This window comes from Phyllobates terribilis, unplaced genomic scaffold (assembly GCF_046119375.1).
Source record: "Phyllobates terribilis strain yellow unplaced genomic scaffold, ASM4611937v1 Scaffold_8__6_contigs__length_399053987, whole genome shotgun sequence".
NCBI lineage: Eukaryota > Metazoa > Chordata > Amphibia > Anura > Dendrobatidae > Phyllobates > Phyllobates terribilis.
This window is the reverse complement of record NW_027362768.1, coordinates 338,602,315-338,629,838: the sequence shown is the minus strand read 5'-3', so window position 1 is coordinate 338,629,838 and position 27,524 is coordinate 338,602,315. Positions and strand designations below refer to the sequence as shown.

The following is a 27,524-nucleotide window of genomic DNA, read 5'->3' as shown; positions in this document are numbered from 1 at the left end:
ATCCGAGTGCAGTTCGATGCTTGCCATGTACCTGTAGACTTGAAATGAGTGTGTGCTATCCAATTTCAGAGTGACGTCTGATTCTGTCAGTGAAAAAAAAATCATGCATCAGCACTGCTCCATTGAATAACATTGGTCCGAGTGCTTTCCAATAAAATATGGGATAACACTTGTCTGATGTATATGCTCATGTGAATGAGCCCTAAAAGTATTTTTTTTCAACTAAGCCATATAAACCCATTTTTAATTTTTTAGTACTTTAAAATGTGGTGACCGATTCCCTTTTCTGTGCACGTTAATTAGCTGTGTATCATAAACTATCACGTTACATTAGATAGCATTGTAATATAAAGCAAGGCCAAGTGGTTCTGGGCTGGAGCTGTTCCTCGTCTGCGGTTTTCCAGTTTGTGTAATAAAAGAGGGTCTAGAGACATCTAGAAGGCCCCAGACAGTTAGCAGAGACGAGCTAAAAGTCTTCTTACCAAGACGCAGGTGTGTGTCTTGGTGGGCCTCATATAGGTCTAGGTAGGTATTCACATGGGAGCACGCTGGGTTACTTGCAAAGCCCAACGTGGAGCACAAGAGAGTTTGGCGGACCATGGTGAAGGGAGCAGAGCCCAGACCTGGGACAGGTGTGTAACACAATGTCTGTGTGAGCTATATATTGTAAATCTTCATTGGCTTTGGCCTGGGGTTTAGGTAGAAGTTCAAGCAACCATTAAATTCAACAATCTCTATGGAAGTAACATCTCATACGGTTCAATCGTGATCTGTAAATTGGGGATATATAGAATAGTTGTGGTTCACCAAGTCAGAATTGCATTTTATTCATTATGGGTCAATACGTTTACTTTTTGGAATGATCCAGGGCTTCTTGCACGATTGATGAACATCTGCTTCCAGTTACTTGGCTAGACTACCTGTCGTAATGACTGATTTGTTGGTTATTGGTTCCATCGCTGCCGACATTCCTGATCAGTCAGCATAAAAATTCTGAAAGTTCAGGAAAAATATGATTTGGGACTGAAAGGCAAATCCATCATGATGCATAATGGTTTACAAGCTCATCATCTATGGTCTTGCAAATGGGTGTTACTTGTTTGTATGTTGTAGATGACTACTAGGCGATTATCCTAAAATATTAACGAGTGCTCCCAAACTGTGACATGATATATTACTTGGGATCATCACCAGTAGAAAAGATTACTTTTCTTGGTCTTCAGTTCGAATAAAGAGTTTTGCTCTAGGTTGGAGTCAGGAGAGTAGCTAGAGATGGTATGGAGATACCAAATGCATCCAGACCCTTGTGCCTGAGGGGGCCCAAAGGACCCTATGCCGCATGCGAAGACTCCAAATGTACATCTGGCACATTGTCATATTTCAGAGTTTTCATTGGGATCGGCGAGCTTTAAGTTAGGCATCTGGTTGAAACAATCCGTTCATACCAATTGCAAGACTATTTGTGACTTGACCTATACGGAGCGGGCACCAGGCATCTGTTCAGCTATATTTCAATCTATGGACAGGAGTGGCTCCGTTTTGCTTTCCTAATCTCAGTCATATAACTATCTTATACTAGTGCCATAGAAATTTGCCTTTTGACAAATTAGCATAGCACCTAGATTGGTCCTGCAAAATGCATCCATTTAAGTGGAATAGACGAGTTGTTGATCGTGTGGCCTTCACATTTGTTGTGACTATTAGCATTTTCCTTATTTAGCCTAATTCACTTACCACATGGATACATTATTCAGGACAAATTTCTACCTGTTCCAGATTTCCTGGAGCATTGGAGTCGAAATGGGAAGTGTTTGTTAAACCCGCCCAAAATGGGAGTTTCATGGTGGTTCTAGGCCATTCCCAGGAGGAGCTGGTGGGTTCCAAGAAAGACCAAGAGCAGGGCTAGTGGTGGGACTTAAACACTCCCGGAAATGTTGGCAACCATGAGGTTCTACCACTTGACTTGGCAGAGGTAGGGATAAAATAAACTCATAAAAATTGAGTGTGAACATTAAAAACAGCAATATATGAGAATGATATAATTCAAAGCATATTTGCCTCCTTCATTACTTAGTAGGCAGAAGGCCGTAGATTTGGGACTCGACTGCAATACCAGGCGCAGCCAGAATCAAAATAGTCCCCCTGTCTGCGCGGCTCCACGTCTAGGTATACGATGAATGAGATGAAATGCCATCAAGTCCTAGGAGAAACCACTTTAAAGAACAAGTACAATAGGAAACGCTATTTCCTTTTACAATGTTCTAGAAGTTTGAAAAACGCTGCACAAAAATCCATATTTGTTGCATGTTGATTTATTAAAGGGGTTGTCCAATCACTTAAAAAAATATATATAATAAGTAATACTCACCTTAGTGATCCATTTTCCATTTATTTCAGTGTTCCCCATGTCCTCTGCTGACCTTTGTGCTTCTTGACACATATATGACTTACAAGTCACTGTTGCTGCCAGTGATTGGCTGCAGTGGCCACATGTTTGAGCAGGAAATGCAGAACTAGTGTAAGTACTTCCTACTCTGTCCAGATGGATATGTGACAGCTGCAGCCAATCACTGGCCACAACAGTAACATATGGTCACATATCTGTCCAGTGTCATATATGGTCAATGGAAGAATCAGAACTGGAGCGGTGGAGGAGGAGAAGGTGAGTATTATTTTATTTCTTTATGCATTTCTGAAAGTTTTTTTTAATTTGTAAGTGGTAGGACCACCACCCTTGTATGATGAATTTCCTAAGCAATATTCTTTAACCCCTTCCATTAAAGTCTTCTGTTTACTTTTCACAGCTCGGCACCTTCAAGTCTCAGGACGGGGACTATTTTGTTGAACCTTTGCTCTCAGCGGATGGGGGAGAGTTCGATGAAGAAGAAAACAAGCCACATGTAGTGTACAGACACATCACACCTCAGCGAAACGCATCAAGGGAAAAAAAGACATGTGACACACCAGGTAACGGAATACGTGTTCCCTCTGGCACAGTTAACCGCTCATGAATTATTGACAAGTTTTTTACATGTGACCAATTGGATAGTAAATCTGGGGGCCTTGTGTTGGGGAGGCTTGACAGCAGCCGTTATGGACTGACATTGATACAAGGCCCAATTTTGCATGGATCCATCAATGCATGAGAAAAGGCAAAAAAGTCCTGGATAAAAGGGGGTGCTGAGCAGGGATCCCTTATTATGTTCTAATGCCTCATTATACTGACTATTTTCTTCGTTATTTGGTGCTTAGCTTTCTTTAATTGTATAATTAAGATACTTTTTTGGATTTTTTTTATATTTTGCAACCCATTTTTGGCTTACAAATCTCATTTTCAAATACCCTTTTTACATAGGACCTGTCATTTGCCAAAAATATGTATTTTTTTTAGGTAGTGTAAATGCCGCTGTTCTCCTGAATCCGGCGCTGTTTCTCTTTTACTCCTGCGCCTCTCCGTTCCTGAGATATGGCCCCTTCTTTCTTGTCTATAAATCTTGTCTTTTTAGAGAAGTGGGAGTGGGCCTCATCTGTTCCCTCTGGGCGTCTTCTTTGAGGACCACACCCACTTAAAGCTATAAAGACTACATTTACACACAAGAAAGATGGGGTCATATCTCAGGAATGGAGAGGCCCAGGAACAAAAGAAAAACAATGTAGGATTCAGGAGGATGGCGGCATTTACACCAGGTAAAAAAATACATGTTTATGGCACGTGACTGGTCCTCTTTAAGAGCTGAGATCACTCATTTGGCATCTACACCAATTAGATGGATTGAAGGGATAGTCTAAGAGAATTTTTAAAGAGCATATTTTTCTAGAGAACCAAGTCTGTTCATGCATTACATGAACAGCCAATTTTTTAAAGGGAAACTGTCCAACGACATGTAATCGTATCTATTGGAAGCATGTTATAGAGCAGGAAGAGCTGAGAAGATTGACACATAGTTATGTGCAAAAAAAATCAGTGTAACTTAATTTATGTATTGGACTTACTGCTCACGCTCAGCTTAAGAGTCCAGTGGGCAGTCTTGCGCATGATTGACAGCCTTCCTTTGCAGAACCGCCCACTTGACTTCTAAGCCCCCAAGTAAGTGATACTGAATTTTTTTCCCCACAAACATATATATCAAACTGCTCATCTCCTCCTACTCTGTAACATTCTGCTGGCAGATCAGACTGAACTTGAAGTATGACAGGTTCTCTATGGTGGCACTGCAGGAAAACAGAACACAACAATGCAGCTTATTTTTAGGAGACCCTTCTAAGAAATTAGATTTTTTTTTTACAAAGCATGTCACACCGTTAGCAAAAAATTGTACCTTCGATTTTCATATCATAGAATCCTTCCTGTTCATAACATTTTTATCCATGTTTTATTTCAAAGTGACTATTAGAACGAATCTCTCGAAATTTGATTAAGACAGATTTATCCGAATCAGCCAGCAGATTTGATCGGGTGCAAAATCATCTCCCCAGAAAATACATTTATTATGTTCTGATGTCTCTCAAGACTCCAAATCGACCTTGTAGGTCCGCACACCACAGCTTTCCCTGCTCGATCCTTTGGTCGCTTCGTACCAGTGTTCTGTTAGGTCTTTGAACCGGATCTTCTGGTGCTGACTAGGCCTCACGTGGTCACATAGGGCCCAACCCATATCACTAAATTCTCAGACAAATCGGAAGCAAGTGGAGTAACAGGTGGGACGCTGCAGCGGACTTAGGACCGGTGAGCAGCATCTTTTTTTTTTTTTTTTTAACCCCCTTCCTGACCCTCAAGAGAAATTGAACACAAAAATACAAATAAATTCTTATTTGTTACGAATCGATTCGCTCATCTCAAGCTCCTACATTTCAAAAATCACTGTTCTTTTTACCCAAACGGGATTCAAAATGGGGGCGCTGTTACAGTGATGCTTATGAAAAGTGGCTGTGGTAAGAAGCGGTACTGCACGTTTAAAACGTTACCATTAACATCATAAGATTTGAAAAAAGTATAAAAGTAAAAAAAAAAATATGCTTGCATCTTTGGGTTAATCAACAAGAGCATTACTCAAGGAAGAAAAGAATAATTATCATTTTAGTTGGCACATCCACTTCAAGATGAACACAAGAGGGAAAATGAACAAAATCTGTCCCTGATTTATGACCCTAACACCAAAATTTCATATGTTATTTAAACATTGGCAGGAAAGCTACGCATCGCCTACTCCACGGTCAGCAGACGAGTGCTTTTATTTCATAGTGCATGTCATTACTCCACTGACACTGTAACCTCGCCATCATATGGTAAAGCCATTGGATTTTCTGCCCACAGAAATCATATCCTGTACAGCAGAAGGAAAACAACTTTATAGACAGCCTAAGGAAATAAGTGAAGAAAAGCCGATGACAGCATCTCCCCCGAGCCCTTATATATCTGAAAAACATGTTTTTCTTTAAGCAACTTGGATGCTTATTCCTTATTCAAAATGTCATTTTAGTAGTTGCCCCCTTTTTTTTTTTCCTTTAAAGATCATTGAGTTTTTAAGTGTCATTACTATTTGGATAGCAATTATGAAGGAACCGTTCTCAGCCCTTGAACCACTTGCGAAGTAAAAAAGAGACCTTGATCTACTGTCCCGTAATCGAAACAACACATAGCAAACAGTAAGCAAATTCCCTTTGATGTGTCGGATTTAAGGTGGCCATAGTCATGGTGGCGGAAGATGATTCATCCAATCTGATGGATACCGGCATCCAAAATGAACAAACTAAAAATTTTCGACTCATTTGAAAGTTTATTGAATTTTTGACATCTCTCCTCCTTGTGGATTGCGTATGTAGATTTGTCTTATAGCGCAATGCATGGGGGTAGTCAGGGGTGGATTAAGAGTAGCAAGGGCCCCGGGCAGTTTAGAAGGCGCGGGCCCCCCCACACACCTGATTTATCACGTGACATGTCACATGATCCCCTGTGATAGATCATGTGATAGTTCACGGGAAATTAATTTGGCACAATATTAATTGTGTTGCCTCATCTGAGAGCAGCACAATATAGGGGCAGATACCCTGATTCCAGCGATGTGTCACTTTTTCAGCTGCTTGTTGTCATTTTGAGAAAATCACCGTTTTATCTGCTGCAGATCTAGCAGCTCTCTGAATGCTGCGCTCTGTATAGCCCCGCCCACACCACTGATTGGCAGCTTTCAGCCCATGCTCAGTGTACACAGAAATCTACTGATCAGTGATGGGGGTGGGGTCCTACAGAACTTACTAGTCATCTAGTGATAATTACCTTCCGACAAATCAATGATTTTATCAAAACAACACTAAGCAGCCCAGTAAGTGACACATTACTGGAATCAGTGCCTCTAACCCTACATTATGCTGCTCTCAGATTAGGTGGCAAAAACCTGATGACAGATTCCCTTTAAAGGAGCTGTAAAGACAAAAAAGTTTGTATTAAAAAAAATACAAGCCATTTGTGAAATTAACTTTTTTTCATTGTTAATTCACATTAGACTGTATCTTCAACACTTTTGTCAGCAGGTCTTATTACAGACTCTGAATAGGGCAGCTCTCTCCCTCTCCCTCAGCAGAAAGTCACAGCATGGTTAAAAAACGGGATCTTTTATGATTTTCTCATAATAAATAAAAAAGGACATGCAAGTCCTCCAAACTATTTTCCGTTTCTGTATAGGGGAGGTCCTAAATCTTTCTTGTTCTTTAGTTGATCACATGTCAAAAAGGCAAAGCATTTACTATGAACTCGCCTAAAAAAATATACACTGGGAGAGTAATATCATCATCTGCATGTAAATATTCCTTGACTCTAAGGGCTCGCTCACACTGTCGTATAACACGGCCGTTTTATCGGATAGGACTCGGCCCTATGTTATACTATGGGACAGTGCAGATCTGCGATTATTGGCATGAGAAAATAATCTCATTCGATATTCGGACCATGTGCACCCATACAAGTCTACGGGTGCACGTAAAACATTGGACTGCACTCGGATGTCATCCAAGTGCAGTCCGATGAACACTCACAGAGACTATGGAGAAGATGGAGAAATTAAGTTCTCCATCTTCTCCATATCTGTGCTGCGAGAGAATCGGATCACACTCAGTTGAAGCTCTGACAGAGTTTGAGCCGAGTGTCATTAGCATAATTGGCCCTATTCTCTTGCATGAGAGAATATATGGCTTAGTGAGTGGACCCTAAAACTGAATAGTAGTGACGGACAGGCACCTCACAAGCGGGATACTTGTAGCTCTCAGATGTCATGTAGGTAGGGCTTCATTCCATGGGGTAGGGCTTAATTTCAAGGTATATATAAAAATGGACTTCAAATAAAAATTAAATGAACACAAAAAGCACTAATTGAATTATTTTTTTCGTATTTATGTTTGCAGCCCCTTTAAAAACCCTTTGAGGACCAAGGCACATATATGTCCCATAGTTTTAAACTGGAAAAAAAATTGATTGATTAAAATTTAAGGTCCTCCAAGGTTTAAGTAGGTCATAAATTCATATGAATACTTGCTCATACAATTGCACATGCCAAAAGATGAAGAAGAACAGAATCAAAAATATGACATTAAGTGGAGCACTTATAGGTATTCAAGGTGAAAGAGACCAGCAAAGGCATCGTCTCGAATGACAGTAAATGAGTTAGAATTCAGCAAGCTGAAAATGAAGACAGCAGGTTAGAAGCGAACCAGACTTTATGGTGCTCAGAATTAGTCAAGCAGAATTTATTGACTGCTGTTGCACAGCACTGAGACTCCCGCAGTGTATAGATGGCGCCGTGCGGCCTCCCGCTGTGTATAGATGGCGCCGTGCGGCCTCCCGCTGTGTATAGATGGCGCCGTGCGGCCTCCCGCTGTGTATAGATGGCACCGTATAGATGGCTACGTGCGGCCTCCTGCTGAGTATACGTGTATAGATGGCTACGTGCGGCCTCCTGCTGAGTATAGATGCCGCACGGCGCTCCCCCCAGAGACAACAGGAGGCCGCACAGCGCCATCTATACTCAGCGGGAGACCGCATGCAGTCATACACACACACAAACATATACAGACTCGCATAAACACATTTGAAACACAAAAATACATACAAGCAGACATCACACAATGACATCTGCCCACACACACACACACAAACAGACAAATATCACACACACACACACCAGCCCACACACACACACCTGCCCACACACACATCTGTGTGTGTGTATAGTGTGTGTATAATGTGTGTTTATGTATAGTGTGTGTGTGTATGTATAGTGTGTGTGTGTATAATGTGTGTGTATGTAGTGTGTGTGTATGTATAGTGTGTATAATGTGTGTGTATGTATAGTGTGTGTGTATGCATAGTGTGTGTATGTATAGTGTGTATAGTGTGTGTATGTATAGTGTGTGTGTATGTATAGTGTGTGTGTGTGTGTGTGTATAATTTGTGTGTGTATTTTTTTTTTTAAGTTAAAAACAAGTAAAATGCATGTGGCATCAATATCAAGACTCCAGATATAAGGGCCTATTCACACTGGATTTTGCAATGCATTCATCTCCTCTTTCCAGGCTTCTATCTAAATCCCTGAAAAATGGCATTCAGATGGGCCTTGACATAGCCATTGATTTGAACAAAGGCAAACCGAGGCTAAAGTCTGAATCTTTAGGCTCCATTTGCTCTGCTTTCAGATGTCTCATTTCAGACAGCACAATCCTGAATTCCAGGGATTCAGTTGTAAGCCTTGTGTAAAGACCTGAATGCAGCGCTGAATGTAGTGTGAATAGGTCCTTACATCCTACACCACCTCAGGGGATTGTTATGGAGTATTGCCCCTGGGTGGCCGCAGTTATGACCACCACCAGGGCTCGCGGTCACCCACCCTAGCTTTGGTATTCTGGGGAGCTGGTATAATGAATATCTGAGAAGAGCCCTAGAGAAGCAAGAACATTGGACAACCAAGAGGTGGTGGCCTCAAGTCAGGTGTAGTGTTCAACAGGGCAAGACTTTCTAACCTGCCCACACACACACACACACACACACATATACACACACAGACACACACACACACACACACACACACATACACACACCTGCCCACACAGACACACCTACACACACACACACACCTGCCCACACACACACCTGCCCACACACACACACACACACACCTGCCCACACACACACACCTGCCCACACACCTTCCCACACACACACCTGCCCACACACACCTGCCCACACACACACACACACACACACACCTGCCCACACACACACACACACCTGCCCACACACACACACACACACACCTCTGCCCACACACACACACACCTGCCCACACACACACACCTCTGCCCACACACACACACACACACACCTCTGCCCACACACACACACACACACACCTGCCCACACACACACACACACCTGCCCACACACACACCTGCCCACACACACACACACACCTGCCCACACACACCTGCCCCCCCCCACACACACACACACATCTGCCCACACACACACACCTGCCCACACACACACACACCTGCCCACACACACACACACACACACCTGCCCACACAGACACCTGCCCACAAACACACATATACACACACACACCTGCCCACACACACACACATATACACACACACATATACACACACACCTGTCCACAAACACACACACACACCTGCCCACACACACACACACACACCTGCCCAAACACACACACACCTGCCCACACACACACACATATACACACATACACATATACACACACACACACATATACACACACACACACCTGCCCACACAGACACCTGCCCACAAACACACACACACCTGCCCACACACACATCTGCCCACACACACATCTGCCCACACACACACACACTCACCATCCCCCGGCTCCATTCCTCCTGCCTGCTCTGTCTCTTTTCCGGTGCAGCACTGCAGGCCGTGGCGCACTGCGTGACGTCACAGCTAGGAGACACAGCCGCGCACAGGGCCGTGTCTCCTAGCAGTGACGCGGCCGGGCCAGCACAGGGAAGTTAACTGCTGCAGTGCTGGCCCGGCCGATGAAGAAGTAGCGGCGGCCGCTGCTGGGGGAGCGCACCGGGCCCCCCCCCCTCCCGCCACTGCTACCGCTATGTGCCGCGGTGGCCCGCACATATAATGAGGGCAATCCGGCATTAGACACCCCGCCTGGAGCCGCGGGCCCCCTGCCGGCTCGGGGCCCCGGGCGGTCGCCCGGATTGCCCTCATTATAATCCGCCTATGGGGGTAGTAAAATAATATCGTAAAAAAGGAGGAGTACCCAGCTCACCACAATAGTCAACAGGTCTCCGAAGCTCGGATCAAAGCCACTGCTCAGGCGGGAAGACAAGTATACAAAGTATGAAGAGCTAAAAAAACAAGAGGCGCTCCCCATGGGCAACAGATGAGGTTGAGTTGAAGCGTTGGTCACTCACCAGATGAGGTTGTGCGTAGAACAACTACGTAACAAGTGATGTATAATCCAATTGTGGCTGCTCCGGCCACTGAACTCACACCAAATGGAGAGAGGACATAACAAGTAAAGGAGAAAGGAGTGCGGTGGATCCTTATGCATAACCAATTCCTGAGGAAGGAGAAGGTTCTACTCCGAAACGCTTTGCAATAAATTGTAAGTTTTGTACACTTACCATCTGGATTAACCTTTGTCAGCGACAGCGCCCGGGATCCACCGCACTCCTCTCTCCTTTTAGTATATAAAGTAGGGATGGATTCAGCTACACAGATAAAAGTTCCTGAAGTTTAATTCGCTCATATTAAAAATTCCACAAAATATGGTCCATGACTAAGACCAGAGACTCCATAGACATGGCCCAATCTCCTTTCATGCGCTTGTAGATTTGGTTGATCGTTTTCTAACTTTTAGCCAAAATTGGAGAATATTTTTGGAAAGAGATCCTAATTAGTGTTGAGCAAGCACTAAAATGCTCGGGTGCTCGAAGCTCGGGCCGAGCTCACCGTGATACTCGGGTGCTCCACCCGAGCAACAAGCCCAATGTTAGTCTATGGGAGACCCGAGCATTTTTACGGCGGCACCCCCGACAGTCTGTACAAAGCCTAAAAAGTGCCCAAAACGATAGTGACAGTGCTCAAATGACATGGGGACAGCATGGGGATCGCCCCAGGAAGCATTTCTGACCCCCAGGTCACTGCTGTCAACAACGTGGTCAGAGGTATTAAGCCACTTTTACGGGCTCACAATAAAACATTCAAAAACGAAACTGAAAGTGCTTTCCTGTGAAATATATTAAGGAACATCCTTTCCAGGGTAAAGACTTGTGTATAAGTTAAAATAAATAACCAAAACCAAAAATACTCCTCCACACCTTGGGCTATGTTCACAAGTAGCATTTTTTATGCGTTTTTGCACTTTTGTATTGCTTTCAACCGTGACAAATGCATTGACCGGGAAATGTCATTTTAACATCTTACAACCTTATCTGGCCATGTGCTGTGTGACACATGCATACAGTGCTGAAAAGACATGGTAACAGCATGGGGAAGACCCCTGGAAGCATCTCTGACACCCAGGTCACTGCCTAAAAGTGTGCCCATCAAAAGTGATTCTTGCCGCATCAGACTTGCAAGTCCTTGTCCCAGGGCAGTGTTCAATTGTACCTCGCCCATTCCTTGCAATGCAAGCGCAAGTATGCAGCCTGCCACCCACCCACCCCCAGGCTGCAATACCATACTGCTTGCTTGCTTGCACTTGAAATTGGGCCTTTTAGGCATGTGGAGATGGAATCTGGCCACCACGTCATGGCTGCGTCGGCGGCCTGGTATCCATACTCAGTCCCCAGCCACCCGGTGGCCGGGTGTCCATGCTTGGTCCCCAGCCGCCAGGGGGCGGCCGGGTGTCCATACTCGGTCCCCAGCCGCCCCACGGCCGGGTGCCCACACACGGTCCCCTGCTGCCTGGGGGTGGCCGGGTGTCCATAAACGGTCCCCAGCCGCCCCTATTTGAAGGACAGCCTAACCACAAACACGTGGACAAGTGAATGTGGCCAGGGATGGTCCTTCTGACTAATGCCGTCACACTGGGTTAATATTGAGGAAGCCGGGACACAGTTGGACACTGGGATGCAACACGTCCTCCAGACATAGAGGATTGCGGGTCCTGGGTCAATCAGGCTTCAACACAAAGTTCAGAAGGTAGACAGCAGCAGTGGTAGGCCTCCTACACAACGAGTAAATTATTTATGATCATGAGGCCATCCATCTCCTTAGCTTTCTGTTCCTTGGAATGCAAGTGCATGTATGCAGTAGCGGCTAGGCCTGAGGTGGTCAGCATTTTGGCGCATATCCTACCTCCTCCGAGGATTGCTGGATGTTTTCCTGCTACTATCCCAGTTCTATGACTCCCGTTAAAACAAAGCTTCAGGTGACGAATGATGGATGAGGTAGTGGCAAAGGAGAAAGAGCAGGAGGAACAGGGACCATTCACATCAATATCAGGCCAGTCAACCACACATGTCTTGTAGGATATGTTTTTGTACCAAAAGGAGCAGTTCAGCTACGCAGTTATAGGGCATACAGTGAGTGCAATGCCTACCAAAAATTTCGAGGCACTCTAATGCCCCTTGGAAATGACATGGAGGTCAGAGGGCGTTAACTAAACCTTTTTTTCCATTTATAGCAACTGGGTCTCCTGTGCACTGTTGGTCTAAGCAGTGAATGGAAGGCTTTCCAAAAATTATGAGGAACTGCAATGCCCCTTACAAGAGCCATGTGTGGCACCCCAGGGGTCTGGTCACCACAGTAATAGAGATATTACGTCGGAGAGCAAGTGAGAGGTTTCCAGGTCAGGATCCCTTAAACATGCAACATCCTCCTGCAGTGAATGGAAGGCTTTCCAAAAATTATGAGGAACTGCAATGCCCCTTGAAACAGACGTGGATTACAGCGTACTAAAAACCTTCTACCCATTATTGGGGAGTGGGTCTCCCTTAGTGTTCGCCTATGCATTGAAAACCAAAAGCTGACTAAAATTAGGAGGAAATGCAATGCCCGTTGGAAGAGTCGTGGAGGTTTGAGTTAATTAAAAACAACATTTCAATGCCCCTTGGAAGAGCTATGGAGTTCAGAGTGGTTTAAGAAGATGCTTTTAATGCCCCTTGGAAGAGTGGTGGAGGTCACAGTAGCTTAACAAGACGGTTTTAAAGCCCCTTGGAAGAGACGTGGAGGTCACAGTGGAATAAAAAGACAATATCAATGCCCCTTGGAAGAGTGGTGGAGGTCGCAGTAGCTTAACAAGACGGTTTTAATGCCCCTTGGAAGAGACGTGGAGGTCAGAGTGGTTTAACAAGACGGTTTTAATGCCCCTCGGAAGAGACGTGGAGGTCACAGTAGCTTAACAAGATGGTTTTAATGCCCCTTGGAAGAGACGTGGAGTTCAGAGTGGTTTAACAAGACTGTTTTAATGCCCCTTGGAAGAGACGTGGAGTTCAGAGTGGTTTAACAAGACAGTTTTAATGCCCCTTGGTAGAGTGGTGGAGGTCGCAGTAGCTTAACTAGACGGTTTTAATGCCCATTGGAGGAGTGGTGGAGGTCACAGTAGCTTAACAAGATGGTTTTAATGCCCCTTGGAAGAGTGGTGGAGGTCACAGTAGCTTAACAAGACGGGTTTAATGCCCCTTGGAAGAGACGTGGAGGTCAGAGTGGAATAAAAAGACAATATCAATTCCCCTTGGAAGAGTGGTGGAGGTCGCAGTAGCTTAACAAGACTATTTTAATGCCCCTTACAAGAGCCATGCAGTACAGCATATTCAAAACATTATTCCCATTATTGGGGAGTGGGTCTCCCATAGTCTTTGCCTATGCCTTCCAAGCAAAAGCTCCCAAAAATTAGGACGGAGCAACTTGCAATGCTGGCAAACAAGAGCCATGCAGTACAGCATATTCAAAACATTATTCCCATTATTGGTTATTGGGGAGTGGGTCTCCCATAGTCTTTGCCTATGCCTTCCAAGCAAAAGCTGCCAAAAATTAGGACGGAGGAACTTGCAATGCTGGCAACACGGACCAGGGTCACCTTGGTGGTATAGTGGTGGTGGAGGCTGAGGATAAGGAGAAGAGCAAAATACAGCCGAAATGAGGAAGCGTATACCCATGTGTGGGTGTGAAGCGGTGCATGGGAATACACCTCCCGAAATAAAACAGTGGATTTGACTTTATGTTACTCTGCTGTCATTTGGTGGTGATGAGAAGTCTGGCCCAATCCAGCCCTTGTTCATTTTGCTAAGGGTCAGCTTGTGAGCATTGTCAGTTGATAGGCGAGTGCGCTTATCAGTTATAATTCCCCCAGCGGCACTAAAAACACGCTCCGATAACACGCTAGCGGCAGGGCAGGCCAGGACCTCCAAGGCGTACAGAGCGAGTTCATTCCAAGTGTCCAGCTTGGATACCCAATAATTTAAAGGCACAGAGGAATCACGGAGGATGCTGGTACGGTCGGCAAGGTACTCCCTCATCATCTTTTGAAACTTTCCACTCCTTGTGAGAGTACCCCGCGCCTCAGGGCCTGTTAGCTGGGCTTGTCTCAGAAAACTGTCCCAGAATGTTGACAGTGTTCCCCTGCCTCTGCTGGATTGGAGTTGCGTCTCTCTCGCCTGTACGCCTTGGTTGGTCAACGAACTGTGACCTCTGCTGCTAGCGTGTTCAGATGGGAATTTTTTAACAGTTCTGCAGCAAGGGCCTTCTGGTACTGCCACATTTTTGTAGACCTCTCCACCTCAGGAATAAGAGAGTGAAAGTTCTCCTTGTAGCGGGGGTCTAAAAGTGTCACCAACCAGTAATGACTGTCACCCAACATTTTGACAACGTGAGGGTCACGGTTAACGCAGCGTAACATAAAGTCAGCCATGCGTGCCAGACTGGTAACGGGAAAGACTTCCGTGTCCTCACCAAGATGATGACTGACCATGCTCTCCTCCTCCTCCTTCTCCCCCCTGTCCTCAGGCCACCCACGCTGAACCGACGGTATGACAGTTGTACAGGTACTACCGTCTACAGCGCATGATACCAGCTCCTGTTCTTCCTTCTCCTCTCCCTCATTGTCCCCCAATGCACGTTGGGATGAGATGAGGCTGGGCTGTGTGTAATCGCCCGTTACAGCTTCTTGATCCATCTCATCATACTCTGGCTGCAATGCCTCCTCTTTAATTCTCTGCAGAGAGCTTTGGAAAAGACAGACAAGTGGGATGCTGACGCTAATGATGGCGTCATCGCCACTCACCATCTTGGTGGACTCCTCAAAGTTTGTCAGGATGGTACATATGTCAGACATCCAGGTCCACTCCTGAGGTCTTATGTGTGGAGTCTGACCTGAATATCGACGGACTTGTTGCTGCTGGTACTCCACAACTGCTCTCTTCTGCTCACAAATCCTTTGCAACATGTGGAGGGTAGAGTTCCAACGTGTGGGGACATCACACACCAGTCGGTGTGCCGGAAGCTGCAAACACTGCTGCAACACAGCAAGGGCGGCGGAAGCTGTAGCCGACTTCCAAAAATGAGCTGACAGGCGGCGTACTTTGACGAGCAGATCTGGCAACTCGGGGTACGATTTAAGAAACGGCTGAACCACGAGGTTAAGCACATGAGCCAGGCATGGTACGTGTGTGATTTCGCCTCGCCTCAGAGCCGCCACCAGGTTACGGCCATTGTCACACACGACCATGCCATAAGGTTGCGGAAGGATTCCGTCTCCACCAGCCTAAAGGGCAGCATTTCCAACGCAAGCAGTCGTGAAATGTGCGAATTTAGGACTGTGGCCTGTGGGCATTGGCTGCGAATTTGCGCTTTCGTTCAAAGGTCTAGGATATGGACAATTGAACGCTGCGGTGGGACGTGGACGTTGATGCTGTTTCTTGAGAAACTGCCATAACAAGTGAAGACTGAGAGGAGGTGGCATCTTTGCATGCAGTATGGACAGGGGATTGCCTTGCACGCACAACAGGGGGTTCTCTTACACGCACAACTGCGGAAGAAGCAGTGGTGACACCCGCTGACACTGGTCGTGGACCCTGGGGTTCGCCCCACAAAGTCGGGTGCTTTGCTGCCATGTGCCTGATCATGCTGGTGATGGTCAGGCTGGTAGTTTTGTCACCCCTGCTGATGCTGGCATGGCAGGTGGTACAAATGGCCTTTTTGGGGTTATCAGCAGAGTCTTTAAAAAAATTCCAGACTCTGGAAGACCTACCGGTTGTACTGGCAACGTCCCTCGTGTTGGTGTTACGGGGAACTGTTGCCCGCCTTCTGTGTGCGGCCACCACACTTCTTCTTCCTGCCTGTGGGGGTACTCTGCCTCCCTCCCCCTGTGTGCTGCTGGCCTCACTCTGCTTGTCCTCCTGCCACGTTGGGTCAGTTACTAGATCATCCACCACCTCCTCCTCTTCCACTTGCGCACCACGATCCTCCTCCTCACTTCATGGCAATTGTGTCTCGTCATCGTCCACCTCTTGTGGCAAATTGCCAGCGTTGACTTCCTCTGGCCGTGGCTGTTCAAATATTTGGGCATCGCTACATTGGATCTCCTCTTCCACCACTTCAAGCGGAGGAGCCGAGGGGCACAAATATGGAAATGGACCAGTGAACAGCTCTTCAGAGTGTCCAAGTGTGGGATCAGTTGCTGTCTGACGACACTCGGCATGGTGGGAGGAAGGAGCATCAGGGTGAGGAGGAGTATGCGGTCGAGACTCACGGCTATTAAAACTTGACCGTGTGGAAGACATACCGGAGGTGGTGGTGCCCAGGTAACTGGAAGTATTATCTGCTATCCAATTAATAACCTGTTCACACTGATCAGTTCGCAATACTGTTGTTGTAGTGTGCTTCCCTAGTAATTCGGTCAAGAAGTGGGAGCGAGAAGTTGTGGCTATTGGTTGTGGCACATTTTCACCTTGGCCACGGCCCCGTCCTCTACACGCACCATCACCAGAACGTCCAGCTCCACATCCCTTGCCACGTGCCTTGCCCATTGTAAATGAAGTAAAATAGCTTACACTCGTACTATCAATGGAAAAAGGGTAATAAAAAGGAGATTAGAACCGTGGAAGAGGAAAACCACAGTTCTATTTCTCTGGCCTACACCAGAATCTTTTAAACAGATATATTTGTGTCTGAACAGTCAGGGAGACACTCAAACTGTTTTTTTTTACGGAAAAAATGCCAAAAGCAGGATAATACAGAGATTTGACCTGTGGAACTGCAAAACCACAGTTCTAGTTATCTGGCCTACACGAGAACCTTTTAAACAGATATATTTGTGACTGAACAGTCAGGGAGACACTGTTACTGTTTTTTTTTTAAGGAAAAAAATGCCAAAAGCTGGATAATACAGACATTTGGTGTCTGAACAGTCACAGACACACTCAATTTTTTTTTTTTGGGGGGTGGGGGATACCAAAAGGTTAATAACACTCGTATTTGTACAGTCTGACTGAGGAAAAAAAAAAAAAGGATTTGGATGTAAAAAAAAAGGATTTTTCCTGGCCCCTGAGACCGGGGGATAAGTCTAGCAATTTGACCAGCAGGAGCGCACAGGACTGTAATGCACTGTTTGTTGGTATAACCACTGCATCTCCTATACTGCCTGCCTGCCTGCCTGCCTGATATCTGGGATGGATATTAGTCCTGAGAAAGACTGTTTGATTTGGCAAGCTTTAGAGACCCTACACTACCTATTTCGCACTATATATATCTCTCTCTAACTCAGCAGCGCTGTCCCTACACTGTCTGATCCCGGGCGACTGTGTCCAAGATGGCGGCGCCCGGTTTTAAATACTCGAGGTGACGCTGTGCGGCCAGCCAATCACTGCAATGCCCACAAACAACATGGCTGCGGCATCACAGTGACTGGCTGGCAATCCCTGCATGTTCATTGGCTCTGTAAAGAGCGCCAAACATGCAGGGCGGAGACCCGAGCTCCCGCTCGAGTAACCCGGAAATGCTCGGTGCTCGCCGAACATCCCGAGTAGTGAGATGCTCGGGCGAGTACCGAGCAGTGTCGAGCATGCTCGCTCAACACTAATGCTAATATAACGAAAAAAAATTGACCACTTTAGACCAAGTTTGGAATTGGCATGGGCTTCGGGTTAGGATGGTTTGTTGGCTGATGGATCATGGTTGTCCAGATGTCTAGAGAATGGTATACATAAATGTGAGAGAATCATTAAAATGGTATCCCCTTCTTATTGGGGGTTCAAAAGATTGGACATTAATCTGAATTTTGTATTATTCTTGTAAATTTTTGATAAAAAGTATAGATAAGAAAAAATGGTATCTCACAGGACTGTTTAGCATTACCAAAACCCTAACCCTATTGGACACGGGTTAGGGTAGTTTTTTTTAACTTACCCAATCTCTTCTCTATGATCTTTCAGATAACTCTAAATATCCTGTTGTCATGCCTCGGTTTCGGGACTTGATCCGATGACCTCTTGCTGCGTGGTCAGTTTCTCTTGGTGCTAAACCACATCCTGTTTGGTCTCTGTCCAACTGCTGATGGCTCTTTTGTCTTTTCTTTCCTTTGTTTGGTTTGAATCTATTCAATTGTGTCTCTCTTCCATATTTGGTTCTGTTTTATCACTTCTTGGGAGGGGCTATTTATACTCAGCTTGCACCTACCTTCTTTGCTGGCTTTATTTGAAGACAGATGGGTGTTTGGAGATCCAGCTCCTCAGCTAGGGATTATCTTACCTGATTAATCTCTGTTGCTTTTACTATGGTTTGTTTGTATTTCTTCCTCCTCAGCACCCTTTCCTTTATTTTACATTTTGAATCTACAAGGTTTTCCATGTATTCCGTTTGTTGTGTGCTTCTTCTTATTTTTTCCTGTCTTTCCTGTGTGTATGTGTGAACACGTTCATAGGCCTGGGCCTCTTCCTCAGATTTTTGTGCATTTCACTTTATAGTTATTATTGTTTTAGTGTTGCACATACTTTATAGAGAAGCAGAAGTTAAGGACATTCAGGGCAAGTTGACGTTGAGTGGGTGCGCCATTGCGTATACTTAGGGTGCCAACCTCCACAGTCAGACAGGGACAAATCAAGGTCAAATTAGGGACCTTCCTAATTTGAACAGGGACTGGTTCTGGTGTTTGTCTCTCCTGGTTTGTGTGCTTATACAGTCATAACACCGTTTTTTTTTAGGTCTCGGTGATACATATGCCCTTTTGTTTGGACCTTAGAAGATACACAAGTTCAAATTTAAGAGCATGAGTGACTGAAGAGAGAAAAAAATCTTATATTGGGGGTATTATGACCCATTTCTAATTCTAAGCCCATGCAAGAGTTAAGTGATGGTACACCCTCTTGACTTCAATCTTTGAAGATTGGCATGGCTTACTGATGTCATTGGCCTTTTTTCTGTGATTTGCGGCCTAATTTCATTGCGCCGTATAAAACTAGACTATAAAGAGGTGCCAGGGTCAGTCCCCTGCAATCACACATTGATGGAATATCCGAATACACCATTTTTTGTGTTTTCCCTGAAAGCCCCTTTAAATCATGGTTATATGACAAGTGTAGCTGTACATCTTTTTTATATCTGGCCATAGAAAATGCCTAAATCAGACTCTTTGTAAGCGTTACAAGACCAAAATGTCAGAGCTGAAAACCGAGGTCCAACCGGCAGGTTCTACTGGTCTCATCACAGGATGGGCGCCATGCTGGACACTTGAGCTTAAGGCTCAGCTTATTTTCCAAGAAATAAGAGCTAAGCTGCAGTTTTTCTCCTGCCAGGGACATGCGGATGTGAAGCGTTCTTCACATACATTTTCGCATGCTGGTTGTCAAGCGCTTTCCAAGCGATTTTAGCATCACTTGGAAAGTGCTTGCCAACTTGGTCACACTATATAAATCCAAGCAAACGGCATGGATTTATATAGTGTGACCGCAAAAAAATGGTAAAAAATAAAAAATAAATATATACTTACTTTCTGATGGCCCCCGGTGTCCTTGTCTTGGCTTTCCTACAGCTCGCGGTAGACTAAAGGACCTACCGATGTCAGCTGTCGCTTGACCCGTTACATGACTAAATGACGTCACCGCGGGTCCTTTAGTCTACCACGAGCTGCCGGCAAGCCGAGACAAGCACACCGGGGGCCATCAGAAGGTAAATATAATATTTATTTTTTTATTTTATTCTTTTTTTTTGCAGGTACTATGGTACCCGGGTCCGGAGGAGAGTCTCCTGTCCTCCACACCCGGGTACCATCTGCACATTGAAACGCATGGAATCCGCATGTACAGATGCAGTGATGCGGATTACATGTGTTCTAATGCAAGTCAATGGCGCCGAAAACGCCGCGATTCCGCAAAATAATTGGTAGTGCTGCGGATTTTTCTGCAATGATAATCTGCAGCTAATGCACAGCACATGCGGATTATCATTGGGGAACATGGCAGACCTTCTACCAAGCGTTTTCTAAGCGTTTCTGCAGCGGAATTGCCTCTGTGGAAACGCTTAAAAAACGCATAGTGGGCACACAGCCTAAGTGTCTCCTTTTTATGAAGCAGGTAGTCATCACAACAGCCACAGACAGAGCTATTCATCTAGGTCTAGAATTAGTTAATCATTTAGTTATTGAAAGCTGATTATTATGAGAAAGCTCATGTAATAACTTAGGAGTATGTTGAGTTGATTAGGGTCATATTTCATTTTAATGTAAGTTTTTGTTTTCCTCTCTCTCGGAGGAGGTGAGAATGTGAATTTTTTTTGTCTTTACTAAGTTTATATTGTATCTGTCACCGGGTTTTGCTGCTCCATCTGAGAGCAGCCTAATGTAGGTTCAGAGATCCTGATTCCAGTGATGTGTCACTTACCGGGCTGCTTGCTGCAGCTTTGATAAACTCCCTTTTTTCTCTGCTGTAGATCTACCAGTTCTGTGAATGCGGAGCTCTGTATAACCTCGCCCACAGCACTGATTGGCAGCTTTCTGTGTACACTGTGCATAGGCAGAAATCTGCCAATCATTGGTGGGGGTGGGTTATACAGAGCTCATGAATATGGAGCACTACACGGCAGCAGGTTTACTAGTCCTCTAGTGATAATCTCCTGCTGCTAAAACTATGATTTTATCAAAACTTCAGCAAGCAGCCCAGTAAGAGATACATCCCTGTAATCAGGGTCTCTGCCCCTACTTTATGCTGCTCTCGGAATAGGTGGCAACAAAGAAAAAATATGGCAACTGGAGAGACTGTATATTTTAGTGCAGGATTAATTAATTCTGAGCCTGTTTTAGTTGTTCTCCATACTGAGCTGCAGTGTAAAGTATAGGGGGTATGCATTTCATTGGATAGCTATGGAACAGAGCTAAAAACCATACAGCCGAAACTGGAGAACATAAATAACAGATAAATATCACTTATACGTTGTGACTGTATAATTTTTAAGGTCCATGACCGGCCATCTGCTTTATGGCTGGAGCCTGACATTGAGTGCTGGAATGCTCCGGAGGAGTTAATTAAACAAGGAACACAGATCTTTGAAGATCTTTATTGTGGTTTTATACAAAAGCATGAATGGAGTAAGATTACCATCCCCCGAGCCCTTACCTGCATTACAGGTAATGAGGCGGAACAGGGAAGCACATGTGATTGTATGAACACCGGCTCACTGTTTTGAGGAGTTTTAGAAAATGTTTCTTTATGTGAATATATATATATATATATATATATATATATATATATGTATGTATATGTGTATTTATTTATTTTTTTTGCATAATATCTACAGTATATTCTTATTTTTCTTATTTTTATATTAAAAGCCTCTGAGACAACATATTGGGTGACTAGTTGTCTGAGTGATTTGTTATTATAAGTCCTAGGACTAATATTAAGACGTATATGACGCGCCCCTGGGCCTGTGTCGCGCTGCGTTGCGCACGCGGGAGCTTACCCGGAGCCGGATCTCTTGAGGGTTGTAGTCTCGTGGCGGTGATCCGGTCCGTGCCCAGGGAGTCAGACTAAGTGGTGCTGTATTAGCGGTAGATGTTGGACGACTACGCCACCCGTTGAGTACAGCTAAGGAGCTGCTGCTGCAGGGCAGACCGCTGAGGCCGGTGGTAGGATTGTGCAGCGTGATAGTATAACCCCCAACGGGAGAGGTATGGCCTCAGGGCAGCCGACGTGGATGATGGGGGTAGCAGGAACCACTCAGAGACGGTACGGTGTAGTTGAGGGTCTTTACTGGTGACAACGATAGACCCTCCCGGAGTACTGGCTAACGATTGGGGCCTGATCAGTCCTTGAGCAGATGGGATCTCCCCTGGCCAGGCGGAGTTGTAGGCCTCCCAAACTGACTGTACTCTTCTGGCTACCTTGCTAGAGGCGGGTATAAGTAGCCCACGTCCCTGAGTGTACCGTGTGGTGCTCACCCGTATGGCCGGTGACTCGGGGCCTTCTAGTAGCTTCCGCTCCACGACGGCGGTGCTGGTCCCATGCGTGTGACCGTGCCTTCGGGTTTCTTGGCCAGAGGACCTGAAATCCCCTGCCTGACGGATTCTGCTGCTGGGTAGGAGTTAGTCCCCACAGCCTCGGACTCCGGGTCCGGTAAGAAATCTTCTCAGTCAGGGCGAGCTCTGCAGCTGCCAGCCCCTGACTCCTTGTAACACTGCTCCCACAGAGCTCCTGTTGTTTCTTCCCATAGCTGCTTCTCTTCTCTGTCTCTACTTCTGGCATGGCCCAGGAGCTGGGCCCAGCCGGAGCCACAGCTCCCTGTCAGCCCTCCTGGCTGAACTCTCCCTCTGAACTCTCTAACCCTGCCTCAGCCCCAGGTTTATATAGGGGAAGTTCTTCCCCTCCCAGGACTGGGCAGGAGGTGTGGCATGCATAGGATTCCTGACCAAGAGACCTCCCACCTGCTCTCAGACATAACATTGCATTACTGTGGAAACCAGACCCCTGGGGTGCCACATATACACCAGGAGAGGCTTGCCAGAGTGGGAAGAGAGCAAGTACCAAGCGGACCACCATGATACACCCACACATAAGCCACTTTTTGGCTGTGGTTTATGTAGGGTCTGTCCTTTAAATTGTGAATGGGGCTGATACCCATGGATTTGCTGGTGTTATGTATTAGAACGGCCGTGCTCATCTACGGAAGTGAATGGGATAATACTGAGATCCTTGCTCGTCAAGAAATAATGCCTGTATCACTGGTGGTCCAAGATAGTGTAGGGAGTTAATTTATTCATGGATCTAGAAGTTTGGTAATCTTCCCAATTTGGGGATGTACTCTTAGCATTAAACTTACTCCTCCTGTCTGATACCGCCGTCTTTATGATTTGATAGAGCATTCGCGCATTTGCCAAAAGTCACAATTTTTTACTTGGGACCTTCATACAAACTGGGTCACAAAATAGCACATTTAGCAAACCCATGTCCAAAAGTGGTTGGTTTAGAGGCAGTGCCCAGGTTTCAACTTGCGACATCCACCGTACATCACACGACATGCGTGGAGTGGGTTCAAATGCTAATCCTGTTCCAAAAAATAGGGTAGCAGCTGAGTTACGAAGTTAGCTCTGATCACAGCAATGTGTAACCTCTAACATGCCACTGTCAATTGGAGGTTCGAGTCCCCTAGACGGACCCCCCAAAAAATAATAATTATAAAACATGTAAAAACTCCTATCACTCCTTCTTTTCGAAACATAAATAAGTCTAAAAAAAAAAAAAAAAAACATGTTTGGTATCGCAGAATGACGTATTAATAAAATATTCTAATTTTTCTCGGTAAATGCCGAAACAAACAAAAAAATTTTGAAAGAGCAGAATTTCTGTTTTTTGTTCACCTTGCATCACAAAAAGAGATCAGAAAGTCGTATGGACCCCAAAATGGTGATGATAGAAACTACAGCTTGTACTGCAAAAAAAAAAAAAAAAAGACTTCTTATAACTTTATCGAACGGAAAATAAAAAAGCTCTTGGAAGGCGAGGAGAAAATATCGAAAATGAAGAGGGGACTCTGAAGCCTAAACCTAGAGGTGGCTCAATTTGGGGGCATTCCTTAACCACCTTTCTGGTCTTAAATGTCCTGGATTGTGCGATGTGACTCTTGGTGAGTATGTACTTGGTGAATACTCTGCCCATGCTCTTCTTGGTAGCCCAGATTGTAGCCACCAACCAACTTTCCCTTTATCGTGTTGCAGCATTCTTCCTTACGATAAGTGGGAAATCCTTGATATAGACTGCAATAACAATGTACTAAACATAATGCAGCCAAGACAATGACAGGAAAGTAAGAGCCTAATAAATTTATTACCGTTTGTTCCAAAGAAATAGAGCAAAAATTTACTGTGAGACTCTAAAAAGAGATAAGTATCACATTACGGAGGGACAGGCGGGGGTGCCACCTCCGTATCCTTTATAAAAATAATGGGACAATGAAACATTGGTATAGTCACATAATACATTGCCGGTTAAGCTAACTTCAGATTTTACAGCGACACTGAATTATAAATGTGGATTAAAAAAAATATCAGCTCTTGACATGTTGAGAATCTTTGTGTTCATTTGCATACAATTGTTTCATGACATGACAATCAAGTCGATAAGTGTGCCGTAAGAATCATTACTCCGCCGTGCTGACGGGGCTGTCAGCAGCCGTAGTGACGGGAGCCAAGGAGCAAGGCTTCCAGTATAATCTTAGAATATCTAAACCTATGGGCAATGGAAAAATATATATGACGCGCCCCTGGGCCTGTGTCGCGCTGCGCTGCGCATGCGGGAGCTTACCCGGAGCCGGATCTGTGGAGGGTTGTAGTCTCGTGGCGGTGACCCGGTCCGTGCCCAGGGAGTCAAACTAGACGGCAGTCCATTAGTAGTAAATGGTTGATGACTACGCCACCCGTTGAGTGCAGCCAGGGGGCTGCTGCTGCAGGGCAGACCGCTGAGGCCGATGGTGGGATTGTGCAGCGTGATAGTATAACCCCCAACGGGAGGGGTATGGCCTCAGGGCAGCCGACGTGGATGATGGGGGTAGCAGGAACCACTCAGAGACGGTGCGGTGTAGTTCAGGGTCTTTACTGGTAACAACAAAAGACCCTCCCGGAGTACTTGCTAGCGGATGGGGCCTGGTCAGTCCTTGAGCAGATGGGATCTCCCCTGGCCAGGCGTAGTTGTAGGCCTCCCAAACTGACTGTACTCTTCTGGCTACCTTGCTAGGAGCTGATGTAAGTAGCCCACGTCCCTGAGTGTACCGTGTGGTGCTCACCCGTATGGCCGGTGACTCGGGGCCTTCTAATGGCTTCCGCTCCACGATGGCGGTGCTGGTCCCACGCGTGTGACCGTGCCTTCGGGCTTCTGGGCCAGAGGACCTGAAATCCCCTGCCTGACGGATTCTGCTGCTGGGTAGGAATTAGTCCCCACAGCCTCGGACTCCGGGTCCGGTAAAAAGTCTTCTTAGTCAGGGCGAACTCTGCAGCTGCCAGCCCCTGACTCCTTGTAACTGCTGTTTCTTCCTATGCTGTCTCTACTTCTTCTCTTCTTCTACTCACTCACCCTGCCTCAGCCCCAGGTTTTTATAGGGGAAGTTCTTCCCCTCCCAAGACTGGGCAGGAGGTGTGGCATGCACAGGATCCCTGACCAAAGGACCTCCCACCTGCTCTCAGACATCACATTACGTTACTGTGGCAACCAGACCCCTGGGGTGTCACATATATATTACTTGTGTAAGTAGACATCTTACATGGTGGACCCCTAGACAGAGGGGGTCTAGTCTCCGTTGATTCTGACCCCATTTAAATGGGTGGTGAGAATATGAGTAAGGATGTCGTCTCGACAGATGCAGCAATGTGAAATGTACGAGACTTTATAAGAGTTGAGTAAAAAAAGATTTGCGGGCTCCTGGTCCAGCGGCCATGATTGCCGGAGCAGACCACTGAAAACCTCTTCCTTCCCACTGGCCTCCATGGCACCTGCTCTGATTAGTAGGCCTCGTGACTTCTTTACATTGCTGCGCAATTCATTTATGACGTTTTTGTGTCCTACTAGTCAGAAAAGGCGCTGGAGATATCGTAGGTAGTAGTAGGAGGTTTGTAGTGCGTTGGTCCGGTGGTCATCCATCTGCTCTAGAAGTTGGTAACCACCAGTGCCGGTCTTCCCCGACCTAATATATATTGAAGACCTACCCTCGGAATAGGTCATCAATATCATGGTAGTGGACAACCCCTCTAAGCTGTCCATATATGTTAGATAGCTGTTGTCCATGCCCATTTGGCCACAGGTATGTCGCCCATCTGCCCCATTTACATGTACATTCAGCTCAGTCGAGGATGCATAAGTTATCAGCAGGAAGTAAGGAGTAAGCCACTTCCAAACTAGTCTGGTGGTGACTCCACAATTACAAAGGGGTGACCCTAATGATATGTTTTGGCCAATACTATAGAATAAGCCTAAATTACAGGATCGGCCAATAGGAAGTGATGTCTTCGGCATATGGCTCACTGATGATGCAAATACAAAATGCTTATGACAGTCTGACAAACTTTAGAGAAGATTCTGGTTTTATATTACCAAATCATCATTAAATAGCAGCTTTTTAACATATTATGGGTGTCAACACCTCGCCCACATGCTGTCAGTGAATGGAAACATTCAGACATGCGTTAATAACTCAAACTGCCAGGACTTTTGAGGTTTTAACGGGGTTGGCTCAACTTATAAAATGTGTAAAATTGCAAAGTGCTTGTAAAAACAGGCAGCTTTGCAATTTACCTCTTATTAAAAATCCTTTCTGTTCCCAAGAACGGAAGGATTTTTAACTTTATAGTTTACTGCTCTTTGCCTAGGTTACCGGCCACCATTGCAGTCTTATCAAAGGTGGCCAGTTTCCTAGGCAAGGAGCGAATACTTGCAAGATCAGTTTGCTACAACCCCTGGCAAAAATTATGGAATCACCGGGCTCGGAGGATGTTCATTCAGTTGTTTAATGTTGTTGAAAAAAAGCAGATCACAGACATGGCACAAAACTAAAGTCATATCAAATGGCAACTTTAGGGCTTTAAGAAACACTAAAAGAAATCAAGATTAAAAATGTGGTACTCAGTAAGGGTAATTTTTTTTTCAGACCAAGCAGAGGGAAAAAATTATGGAATCACTCAATTCTGAGGAAAAAATTATAGAATCATGAAAAACAAACACACAAAAGAACACTCCAATACATCACTAGTATTTTGTTGCACCACCTCTGGCTTTAATAACAGCTTGCAGTCTCTGAGGCATGGACTTAATGAGTGACAAACAGTACTCTTCATGAATCTGGCTCCAACTTTCTCTGATTGCTGTTGCCAGATCAGCTTTGCAGGTTGGAGCCTTGTCATGGACCATTTTCTTCAACTTCCACCAAAGATTTTCAATTGGATTGAGATCCGGACTATTTGCAGGCCATGACATTGACCTTATGTGTCTTCTTTCAAGGAATGTTTTCACAGTTTTTGCTCTATGGCAGGATGCATTATCATCTTGAAAAATGATGT

General features: G+C 45.4%; 1 protein-coding gene across 1 annotated transcript in view; it reads left to right on the top strand.

Moving 5' to 3' along the window:
• ADAMTS9 (ADAM metallopeptidase with thrombospondin type 1 motif 9) overlaps window positions 1-27,524 on the top strand; it is a 276,312-nt gene that overhangs the window by 31,420 nt on the left and 217,368 nt on the right. The window contains exon 3 of the mRNA XM_073644685.1: window positions 2,805-2,967. Within this exon, the coding sequence (XP_073500786.1) occupies window positions 2,805-2,967 (163 nt within the window). The remainder of the gene's footprint in view (window positions 1-2,804; window positions 2,968-27,524) is intronic.